This window comes from Danio aesculapii, chromosome 16 (genome assembly GCF_903798145.1).
Source record: "Danio aesculapii chromosome 16, fDanAes4.1, whole genome shotgun sequence".
NCBI lineage: Eukaryota > Metazoa > Chordata > Actinopteri > Cypriniformes > Danionidae > Danio > Danio aesculapii.
In genome coordinates this window covers 30929061-30941524 of record NC_079450.1, presented here as the reverse complement: position 1 = coordinate 30941524, position 12464 = coordinate 30929061, and the positions used below count along the sequence as shown (strand labels likewise).

The following is a 12464-nucleotide window of genomic DNA, read 5'->3' as shown; positions in this document are numbered from 1 at the left end:
GGGCATCAGCAGGCAGTTTTTGTTACGGTCATTATTTAATATAGGCTCCCTCAAAACACATAGGCGCGCACACACAAGATGGACTTCCAGTGTGGATTATACTTTTATTATAATAATAAATTTATTTTTTTAATTTTTTTTGTCAACTCTCATTATTTCCTTTACATGGCCTTTGTGCTTTTATAGAATGGGAGTTGGTAAACATATTCAAGGGCGTCCACAGATTGGTAGCATTTTAATTGAATGTAGTGTGGGCCGCTCTGGCCCAAAATGCCAGTATACACACTCATTCACACACACTCATACGCTATGGTCAATTTTAGCATACCCAATTCACCTATACCACATGTCTCTGAACTGTGGGGGAAACCGGAGTACCTGGAGGAAACCCACACGAACACGGGGAGAACATCCAAACTCCACACAGAAATGCCAACTGACCCAGCCGAGGCGCCACCGCGTCACCAGAATTGTATTACTGTAACACGGGGAGTGACAGAGACAACTGAGGTTTAGGATCCACGTGCAGATTTATACAAAAACAGGGAAGCAATGGTCAACACAGGTGCAAACAGATGTATAAAGGCAGTCCAGAATCGTAGTCAAATACAGGAGAGAGGTCAGAAGGCAGGCAGCAGACAGGGAGAACTAGATAAACAAGACTAGGGTCAAAACACAGGAAAACAAGACTAAGGAAACACGTTGAATTGTCACTTTACAGATAACAAGCCTCGGCAATGGAAGTGAGAGTGTGTGTTGTTTAAATGGTGTCTGTAATCAGTCTAGAAGCTGCAACAGCTGTGGGAGTCTAATCAGTGGAAATGAGGAAGCGTGTGTGTGTGTGTGTGTGTGAACGGAGTGCATGTATGAATATGTAGTCCATGAATGGCGGATTTGTAGTCCATGCGTGTTTGTGTGTGAGATCCAGCGATCTGGGAGTTATGATCGCTAATGATCATGACAGAGCCCCCCCTCTAAGGAGTGGCTTCCAGACACTCCTAATACTGTTCAGGCGGGAGGTGGAGCAGAGGCGGAAGAGGGGGAGGGATGGAGGGCCAGGACCATGCAGCGGAGGTGTACCTGGGGCATGGAGCTGCGGAAGGCCTGGGGCGTGGAGCTGCGGAAGGCCTGGGGCGTAGAGCTGCGGAGGGCCTGGGGCGTGGAGCTGCGGAGGGCCTGGGGCGTGGAGCTGCGGAGGGCCTGGGGCGTGGAGCTGCGGAGGGCCTGGGGCGTGGAGCTGCGGAGGGCCTGGGGCGTGGAGCTGCGGAGGGCCTGGGGCGTGGAGCTGCGGAGGGCCTGGAGAGTGGAGCTGCGGAGGCCCTGGAATATGGAGCTGTAGAGAGCCTGGAGCCTTACTTTCAGCAGACGTTGGCGGGTAATTTGAACCTGGTGGATCACACGGCTTTGGCAGCTCTGTGAAGCCTTGGCAGCCATTCGTGGAACTCAGACTGTGGTTCTGGCCATTCGTGGGACTCAAGGGGATCTGGCGCCTGCGATTCGGGAAGCTCAGGCGGCGGCGGCCATTCAGGAAGCGCAGGCGGCGGCCATTCAGGAAGCTCAGGCGGCGGCCATTCAGGGAGCTCAGGCGGCGGCGGCCATTCAGGGAGCTCAGGCGTCGGCGGCCATTCAGGGAGCTCAGGCGTCGGCGGCCATTCAGGGAGCTCAGGCGTCGGCGGCCATTCAGGGAGCTCAGGCGTCGGCGGCCATTCAGGAAGCTCAGGCGTCGGTGGCCATTCAGGAAGCTCAGGCGTCGGCGGCCATTCAGGAAGTGTCAGGCGTCGGCGGCCATTCAGGAAGCTCAGGCGTCGGCGGCCATTCAGGAAGCTCAGGCGGCAACGGCCATTCAGGAAGCTCAGGCGGCAACGGCCATTCAGGAAGCTCAGGCGGCAACGGCCATTCAGGGAGCTCAGGCGGCAACGGCCATTCAGGGAGCTCAGGCGGCGGCCATTCAGGAAGCTCAGGCGGCGGCCATTCAGGAAGCTCAGGCGGCGGCGGCAGCAGCTCTGGCAGCAGTGGCGGCTGTGGCTCTGGCAGTACTGGCGGCAGTGGCTCTGGCAGTACTGGTGCAGTGGCTCTGGCAGTACTGGCGGTAGTGGCTCTGGCAGCTCTGGCAGTACTGGCGGCAGTGGCTCTGGCAGCTCTGGTGGTGGCAGTGGCTCTGGCGGCAGCTCTGGTGGCGGCAGTGGCTCTGGCAGCGGCTCTGGTAGTTCTGGCGGTGACTGAGGATCTGCCAGCTCTGGAGGATTTGGCAGCTCTGGCAGTGACTGAAGATCTGGCAGCTTTGGAGGATCTGGCAACTCTGGAAGATCTGGCAGCTCTGGAGGATCTGGCAGCTCTGGAGGATCTGGCAGCTCTGGAAATGACTGAGGTTCTGGCAGCTCTGGAGGATCTGGCAGCTCTGGAGGATCTGGCAGCTCTGGAGGATCTGGCAGCTCTGGAAATGACTGAAGATCTGGCAGCTCTGGAGGATCTGGCAGCTCTGGCAGTACCGGCAGCAGTGGCTCTGGCAGCGGTTCTGGCAGCTCTGGCGGCAGTGGCTCAGGCAGTGGCACTGGCAGCAGTGGCTCTGGTGATGGTCTTTCAGGAACTTGAACTGGAACTATGGCAGGAACAAAGGCAGGAACAGACTCGGAATAGGAAGCCATCTTGTGAGCCGGAGAACTGGAAGCGGCCATCTTGCGAGCTGGAGGACTGGAAGCGGCCATCTTGTGAGCTGTAGGATGTACCGTAGACTGCAGAGATGGTGATGCCAGCATTAATGTTTCGGTGGAGTGTACAGCAAGCCCTGTTGTCATCTGTTCATGCTGTACACTGCCCCTCCCCAAAAAACATATAGGAGTTTCCTCCACCTCTCCTACGGTGAAGGGGGACCCACTCATTTGTAGTGCCAGGTCAATATAGTTCTTTATTGAACAGTGAGGATCATTTAATGGCATCTGTGAGTATAGTGGTTCAGATAGCCCACCATGAAAAAATATCATGAGACATACCTCACTCATCGATGTTAAATGTAATAGTTCAATAAAGTCCTCCACATATTCCTCAATTGATCGTACTCCCTGACGCAGGCACATGATTTTAATCCCCGCTGGATCCATAGTTAGGCCGAGTCTTCTGTAACATGGGGAGTGACAGAAACAACTGAGGTTTAGGATCCACGTGCAGGTTTATACAAAAACAGGGAAGCAATGGTCAACACAGGTGCAAACAGATGTATAAAGGCAGTCCAGAATCGTAGTCAAATACAGGCGAGAGGTCAGAAGGCAGGCAGCAGACAGGGAGAACTAGATAAACAAGACTAGGGTCAAAACACAGGAAAACAAGACTAAGGAAACGCGTTGAATTGTCACTTTACAGATAACAAGACTCGGCAATGGAAGTGAGAGTGTGTGTTGTTTAAATGGTGTCTGTAATCAGTCTAGAAGCTGCAACAGCTGTGGGAGTCTAATCAGTGGAAATGAGGAAGCGTGTGTGTGTGAACGGAGTGCATGTATGAATATGTAGTCCATGAATGGCGGATTTGTAGTCCATGCGTGTTTGTGTGTGAGATCCAGCGATCTGGGAGTTATGATCGCTGATGATCGTGACAATTACAGCTCATTTATAAAATGCTATCTGGTACCTGCATAATTATTAGTGAAAATAATTTTAATCAGTCTTTTTTATTTACAGTAGAACTTCATATGATGTAAATACTGCTAAAGTCACAATGCAGTGTCACCTAAATTTTCACTCAAAGTGTCAAAGATTTTCTTGGTTCTATCAATTTAAAGCATTTCATGTGAGAACATAGTATTGTAGTAAGTGAATATTCCCTCAGTTATGACCAAAGTTCTCTCTATTTTGTTAGAAATGATTAAATCATTATTATGAACTTGAAGTCTTGAATTTGTTTTATGAGCTGTCTTAATGCACAAACACTGCCCCCACAGTCACTGCCTGATAGGGCAGCAAGAATAAAGCAAACTGACATTATTTTACAGGTTGGTTAAACTTCCTCTTGGGTGGTGCTTAGCTAATAAAACCTGCAGTGAAAAATCCATAACATCTGCGTTGAATCTGTAGGTCTGGTTGAATGGTAATAGCAGACTAGCCTAATATGGTCTAATAATGGCTTACCCAGGGAAGACCAATTAACAGTTTTTGCTTTAATGTTATAATTAGATGTTTTCTCTTGGTTAGCAGGGAAGTTTTTTGGTTCTCTTAAAATTGTTGGAGGAAAACAAAACCTTGGATACTAAAAATTACAGAGAACATTATCATACCAAAAATTAAATGAGAAGGGGCACAAAAAAGAACTGGGAATGTTATAGGAATGTTTTGTTTTGGCTAGACATCTACAACAGCAGCATTGCTGCACACGGAAGTAAGGAGATACACAAATTATGGATTTTTACAACAAACAGACATGTTTTAATACAAAATTGTTTTAAAGGTACAAAAATAGAATTGGTATTGGGCCCAAATCACCATGTGCAGTTAATGTTGGATAAAGAGAAAATAAACCACTGTTTAATTATTAAATAATAACAGTGTTGTAACCTTTTCTGGCAGTAATTACAAATGGTTTGGCCACTGTTTTACAAACTACACTCTTAAAAATAAAAGGTTCTTTATTAGCATATTTATTGGACAGATTCTTTATAATGAATAAAAGATTCTTTAGTTAATCAAAAATCGATGAAAAAATGTTTTGAGGGCCCAGAAAAAAAGCTCACACTGGTATAATGACAGTTTAACTCATAATACTATGGTTAAAATATAGCTACAGTGGCAAAATCATGGCTGATTGGTGATTATACTAGTTGGTTTGTTTTGCTTTATTCATAATTGTTTTGTGGTTTTCCTATTAAACATGAACCCATATTGGCTCTTTTAATACTCCAGAAAATATTGGGATTACGGAAATAACATTAAGGGCATTCACTTTCTGGCAAGACTTTTAATTCTCCTTTATTGAAAAAAAAAATTATGCATGGTAGATGGATCAAACAACTGATGTATTTTATTTAACATGAAATTTTTTATTTACTCTCAAATGTTCTAATGTATTTTTTTAAACATGGTCTTTATTTTCCCCTTGTTTTGATAATTTACAAGTCTTAGACTAGAGTATTTTGAGCATTTCGTAACCTGTCCTCAAAAATCCCATAGACAGAGAATCTCAGTTTTATTCATTTTAAATATTTTTAATATATGTTCTAAGTTATTATTTTTTATTGTTTACATCAAAAAATGTGCTATATGCACATGGACTTTTGATGATCTGTCTTTCCATTATAAAATTGCCACGTTTAAGGTCCCCCCACCATGTCTTAAAAATCTAATAGTTTATTTTACTCCAGTATTTCCAGTGAGTTTTCTACGCTGGCCTGCTGATTCTGACGGCGGTAACGCTTACACAGTATTTCATCTTGTTTAACGATTAAACAGCTAAATGAATGCTTAAGTCTATTTAAATGAATGTATTGTAATTACATTACATCGATGCTGTAAAAACAACCTTGTGAAATTGAAAATAGTCACATTAAGCTTTCACCTGAGGTTTATTATTGCCTGAAAAACAGAGTGCATCAACCCCATTGGGCAACTTAAAATAAAGATTTACCACAGCTTTTTACCTTTATGAACGATTTACTTTAAGCACCCTACTTTATGTATGGATTACTAGCGTTTGTATTGGAGGACTCAAAGCCTCTACTATTTTGTCTAAATGTATTTTTAAAATGACTAAAGAAGCCTATTAAAAAACAATGGTTAATTTTTTGTAAGAGGTTAATTTTCTCTTCAGTACTGGTAATCCAATCTGGTTTGAATGAAACCTTTTAAATATGGATATATAGATAGATTTGTTTTTAATTGTTTTGGTCTCTTTCTGGGGGTAAACACCCTACCGGTCCTTCACACCAGTGGATGGCAGTGTATTTCAGCCCTCTGTGGTGAACGGCAGGCAGCTCTTAGAGTCACTGCCCTCTGTAGGAAACTTTGGGAATAGCAGCAGCTCACCCGAAGCTGGCAGCAAAACACTTACCGCCTTTTCGACAGTAAGGAAATCATTTTTCACAAGAAAACCATGCTAGTTTGCGAACCGTTCTTTCCTGAGGTGAGTGTAAGCCAACAGTTGTCTGAGATATTCGTGATGGCTCGTTTTTGTCCGTGCATACATTCGGAGGCTGTGTTTTTTGGTCGTTCAATTCCCTTGTGCCGCACGCGATTGACAAATTCCGCATGTACTGTATCTCTCAAGCAGATGCGCCTGCAAATCATGTTTAATTTAGTAACTTAAAGATGTGTAATTCATGATTAAATGTCTGAAGCTGATTGTATGCTTGTAGCTATTCAGTAAGATGAGCGTGCTAAGGCTGCAGCACCCATTGCTTCATATTAACGTTAGCATGTTTGGCTTATTTTCACGCTCTCGTTTCGTTATTATATAATATTAAAGTGACGGATGATCTGCAAATTACCATAGTGATGTGTATTGGTTTTATTGATATGGCGTTTATTTCAACATTTTGAACGAGGAACCCCGTGAAGAAATCAGGCCTTTCTGAATCTGAGCATGCTACTTCCCACATTTTCTGCCCTCTATTGTTGCTGCATTGGAAATGTAGGTTGTTTATTACGAGTACATTTGTAAACCCTTCGCTTTTATAAAGGAGCTCAAAATGTAAAGCAGCGCTGCGAATTTGTTTATACTAGTTGAGATTTCAGAGGAATGGGAAATGAGTTTTGTCATTTAATTATGTATGAAGTGCCTGAAGGAAGTATGCCAGAGGTTAGTGAGTAACCGTTGTTGAAATGTGGGAGATATGGTTTTTAACCATGTGTATGAATACATGTCCCACTTAATAGTGATTTTACACAAAATAGTGAAAGGTACACGCATCATTTAAACATTGTAATATATTTAAAATATGCATATATATATATATATATATATATATATATATATATATATATATATATATATATATATATACACATGTATATATATATATACATATACATGTATACAGGCCCGTAGCCAGCCTGGTCAAAGGGGTGGTTCTTTTTTCTCAAAAAGTAGACCTTACTCCTCATTTTATATTTAATTATAAGATTAAAAAAGATTTTAAGCACTATTTTTATCTGGATTAGCTTGTCGGATGATCATTATTACCACACTTTTTAAAGTACCAAAAAAAATTCCTAAAGATTTATAATAAAAAAAAAAAAAATTAAATACAAATTTATTACATCATATTTCATTAAAAGAAAATGCCCCTTTTTAAATGAAAAACAAGCCTATTGTCAATTATATGGCAAATTATAAATAACAAACTGGCCTGCACATTCAACTTTACTTGCCATTTGACATAAATTAATTGCACTACAATAACCAATATGGTATTCAAATTAATTTTAATATGATCCGCTTTCGGTGCTTCACACATTTTTATTGGTTATTTTTAGTTTCAGGAATAAGGTTCAAGATTTAGAAAAAAAAAAGTTACTTGTAAACTGTTTTCTCTATTTTAAAATTAATATAGTCGTAAAAGATGACGACACTTGCATCAGATTGTGTGTTTTCTTGCAGAGCTGGATGTTGAACTCATGAAAAATAATTGTTTGCATTGGACAAAACTTATTAGCTAAAGTCATGACAGCCAACACAGAATTCGGCTTGGTCTCAAAGCCTTTTCGATGGGTTATTTTCACTTATTTGCGATGACATAGCAGTCAAAATAGGACAAATGAGCTCATGTTTGGGACAAATTCTAGACCTTTGTCAGTGAGGGGAACCACCCGAACCCACGCCCCCTGGCCACGGGCCTGTAATATCATATATAATCTGATTTTGAACATTTCCACTCTGCTTGTGTTATTGTATGTGATATTGCTTTAAAATGGGCAACTGTTTAACAAAATAATGCTTTTAGTATTGTATTATATGTTGTGTTTTACAATACACTATATTTGTATATTGTACACTATATATGTTATCTTTTATTTTAACACCACGTAACTCCTAAACCTTACATTTAAATGGAATATTATTTATAGTTTATTTATTTGTTTGTTTTTTAAAGTTGCTATATTCATTCATTTTTATTTGCTTTCTTTTTCAGGAGGTATTTATCAATTACCAAGACCTAGGTTGCAGTTCTTAAATTTTACATTGGCAGAGAAGTCATCTGTTACCTGCAAAATGCTTGGAGTTCAAGAAACAAGGTCTGCTGGGAGTCCTAAAACATACAGCTGTGTTGCATGCTCAGCTACTTTTCATAGTTTGTCATCTCTCCTGGTTCACCAAGCATCTCATGCAAGTGAAGCCTCTCATCAGCCGGAATCAACACTACCTACTTGTGTCAGCTGCGGAAGCTTGTTTGCAAGCAAAGATCTTCTTGAAAAACATCACTGTGTAACGTTGCCCTCTCCAATCATTACCTTCATATGCGATTGTGGTGAGGAGTTTAGTGATTGCATAGCGTTTGAGGACCACAAAATGCAACATGACTCAGAAAACACAGTGCAACTAGATTTGGAAACGAGTTCTGTTGTTCCAGAAAGCAAAATGCCAACTTGTGTCAGCTGTGGAAACCTATTTGCGACCATGGATCTTCTTGAAAAACACCAATGTGTTAAGTTGCCCACTCCAGCCTCTCCAGCTTCTCAAGCTCACCTCTACATATGTGAGTGTGGCAAGGAGTTTGGTGATTTTACAACACTTGAGGAACACAAAAAGCAACATGGCCCAGAAAACAAGAAGGAATCAGCTTTTGAGAGGATTCCTGTTGTCCCGGAGAAGAAAACAGACTTCATCCGTCTAATCTCAGACCAGGTTTTTCATAGTCTTTCACCTTTAGCTTTCAATGAAAAACTACTTGCACCAATACCACCTTCTACTTCAGAATCCGTAACAAAAATGACAGAATCCACTACAGACATGGAAAGCAATATCTTGCAATCTTCTGAATTGCACTTTGTGAATGAAGAGCAAGTGCAGACTCTTGAGGAGGACAGTGACACTTTAAACTCCTCAACTGCGCTAAATCATTCTTTGCACGACAATGAGAAATCACCAGAATCTTGTAAAGAATCAGATGCAGTCAATTCTGGTTTAATGGATCAAGATTCTGGTGAAAAAAAGAAGTCAATCCTAAAGATATTAGCATCTGCCTATATGAGTCATAAACAACCCGTCCAAATGAAACAGAGGAACTTGCCCCCAAGAAAAGTCTCACCAAGAGCACCAATTCAGCCCCCTCCCACAGTGATTATATCAAAGCCTGAACCGCTGAAGATTCAATCAACACCATCAAAAGAGACTGTGAGTGTGCAACCTGGAAAGATTTTCTCAAAGAAGGGGAAGATTATACCTGTGACACAAACTCTCTGTCCCGTGGTGGTTCTTGAGACTCGCCAGAAACTCTTTGGCCGAGACAATGTGGAAGGTAGACATCAGTGCAGACTCTGTCGTAGAGTTTTCCAAGATCTAGACACCTTGATAATGCATCATGCCTTGCATAAGAAAGAAAGAGTTAAATTTTGTCTTTATTGTCAGCAATTTGTGATCAGTGTAATCTCAGTTCCAGAGAACCACGTCTGCTTTAGTGCATTTTCTAAAAATATTCAGCCTTTGACAGCAAAGATGCCCCCAGAACCAGTTATCCCTACAGCTCAACAGCTAGAGAAAATTTTCTACTGTTCTTTATGCAAGCGTGGTTACGCACGGATACGCAGCCTCAAAAGGCACAACTGCCCATGTAAAGCTCCTCTGAAATCCGCATCTCCTACAGTTAACAGAGTTGAACTCAAGCCCCAAACCTTAGAGAGCAGCAATACAGTGATGCTAAACTCGAAAAACAATCAAATGTCGGCACACCACGTGAATATTGGTGTAGGCACAGAGCGGATAAAGGTTGAGGAGCAGCACACAGAATTTCCTATTGACAAAAAAAATCAGATTCATTCACCAAAAACTCCTGAGCGCAGCTCTCAACCAACTGAGTCAACTATTAACTCTGTTAAACTACCAGAAAACATGGCTCGTATGAAAGAAGAGGAAGAAAAGGAGAAATTGGCTGAAAAGCAGTGGACCATGCCACTGGATGATGCAGAAATTGATACACTAGTAGATGGGGAGCAAAAGGATTCAGATGAGGATGATTTGGTGGACATGGATGAAGACGACTCTTATGAAGAGGATGATGTTGTTGTAGATTCTTCTGAGGAAACGGAAATTGATTCAGATCCTCTTAGTGAAGGCTATCAAGTGTATATTACTAACAAAGGCGTGAAGCGGTATGTTTGCATCGAGTGCCAGAGAAGCTATTCTCGGCAGTTTACTCTAAAGGAGCACCTGAAGGTTTGTGAGGCGAGGATTTTGAAGGACCAAACTATTGAGAATAAGATAGCTGATTTGCCTGGGCCAATTAAAAAATTTCCATGTCCTCAATGTGGCAAATTTTTCAGCCGTAAAGATAATATGAATATGCATCAAAAAAAGTGCCATGGAAAAACTGCTGTTCCAGCAGTAAGCACCAGAACAGAGCCTAAAACTCCTGTAGCTCAAGAAAACTTGTTTGTCCTGTCACCATCCACAGAAAACAAAGCAGTCCAACAGGAGACTCCTCAAAATACTAGCAGTAGCAGAAACTGGGGGATAATGTCACTTCCATCTGTTCTCCCAAGAAAAGTGACGTGCGAATGCGGAGCCTCGTTTACTTGTCCTCGACTCCTTTTCGAACATCTGCAGCAGCATGCCCAGGAGTCCTACATTTGTCCACACTGTGGTGAGAGCTTGCAGTCTTGGATGGATTTTGAAGCCCATCAGCAATTGCACAAACAATCTCAAAGTGCAAATGAGCAAAGAGGTCCTCAACAGCGTCCTCAAATATTTCCCCCAGCGCTACCATTACATGCTCCAACTCGACCTCAACAATCTTCAGATTTTTCGGAGCATAAACCGCCTGCTCTCTTGCCACCTCAACATTTGAACAATGGGCCACATACAGCGCCACTTACTTGCCCCAGATGCAAAAAGAACTTCAGTCAGCGCAGTTCTTTGGCAAGGCACATACGGTTGCGTTGCACCGGTGATCCTACAACTCAGAAGAAACACCCCTGCACTCGGTGTGGTGCCACTTTCCTCAATCCATTTAACCTTAAAATTCATGTTCAAAGCAATACCTGTAAACCTGCATTCAAACCAATTCGATGCCCAGTGTGTGTTCGTTGGTTCAGTTGTCTAGATGGGCTCAAGAGACACCTGGTCTCGCACAGCAGGCAAGCAGTCTGCCAGATTTGTGACCAAAACTGTCCAAACCTTCAGGCACTTGAGGAACATAAAAGACAGGTTCATGGCTTGAACAACAGAATGAGGGCAGAGGAGAATGCACCGAATCCGTCATCCCAACCAAGTGTGGAAAACAGTTTAACTACTCCCTTTCAATGTCATGTTTGCCTTCGATATTATCCAAAGCTTCAATCCCTGAAGGATCACCTAAGGAAAGTTCATCGGCCTAAACAGCCAAAACAAATCAATCTGAGTACCACAGAACCAGTCCGCATAGGGCAGTTTCTGTGTCAGATATGCGGGCGCAGCTATCCTACCATTAAGTCTTTGAAGAATCACAGAAGAAGGGTGCATAATATTCTCGGTGCTGTGTTTCCACCAATGAAAGGACCTGAGCAAAACAGCACTCCCGGTCAATTTCAATGTCACATTTGCTCACGCAGCTATCCTGATGTACAGTCCCTCCGAAACCACAGGAGAAGGGTCCATGGTATTGTGGGAGGTTTAGACGTGTCAAAGGGGGTCACGCAACACAATCTATACAAGTGTCTGATTTGCCAGCGCAGCTACCCTGATGAAATATCTCTTAAAAATCACAGGAGAAGGGTTCATCGCATTTTAGGCCCAGTCCCTGAACCGTCAGTATCCACAATAGCAACAAATGACATAGAAGAAGATCTAGATCAGAAGCCAATACCTTTCCTGTAAATGAATGCATTTATAAAAGGTGGATCTGCTGCCTGTGTGTTGCTATAAATTGGAGCATTGTGTTAAAATGCTGAAAAAGAAGAAAAAAGAACTGCTATAAGGCAGCATTTGAGTACATTATTCAATTTTTAAAAAGTAGAAAGGATTTTCAGTAGCTTAAACATTTTTAAAGTTCATATCTGATCAGTAGTGTATCAGGTTTGTGTTGTCTTGTTGATATCATTTTAAGCTTCCTCTGTATTTCATCGATGCTGCCTTAATTTAATTCATGTATTAAATACAGATGTTTTGTTTTCCTCAGTGAAAGGGAGATTTTTTTTTTTTTTTTTGCAAACACAGTGTATAAAATGTAAAATAGATTAGCTGACAACTGTTTTATAGAACCCATTGTGTATTGTTAGTGTACTGTAAATAATACATTTTGATGTGAACATGTTGTACGTTACATCAATAAACAACAGTGACACCTTTATAA

General features: G+C 42.0%; 1 protein-coding gene across 1 annotated transcript; it reads left to right on the top strand.

The window, feature by feature from the left end:
- Positions 1 to 5984: 5984 nt before the first annotated feature.
- Positions 5985 to 12464, top strand: im:7147486 (zinc finger protein 208). The gene is made up of 2 exons (XM_056475407.1): positions 5985 to 6103; positions 8112 to 12464. The coding sequence occupies exon 2, from the start codon at positions 8192 to 8194 to the stop codon at positions 11987 to 11989; it is 3798 nt and encodes a 1265-aa protein (XP_056331382.1). The 5' UTR covers positions 5985 to 6103; positions 8112 to 8191; the 3' UTR covers positions 11990 to 12464.

Bases quoted from the DNA above. Each gene is read 5' to 3' on its own strand.
- im:7147486 (XM_056475407.1), top strand. From the start codon at position 8,192: ATGCTTGGAGTTCAAGAAACAAGGTCTGCTGGGAGTCCTAAAACATAC.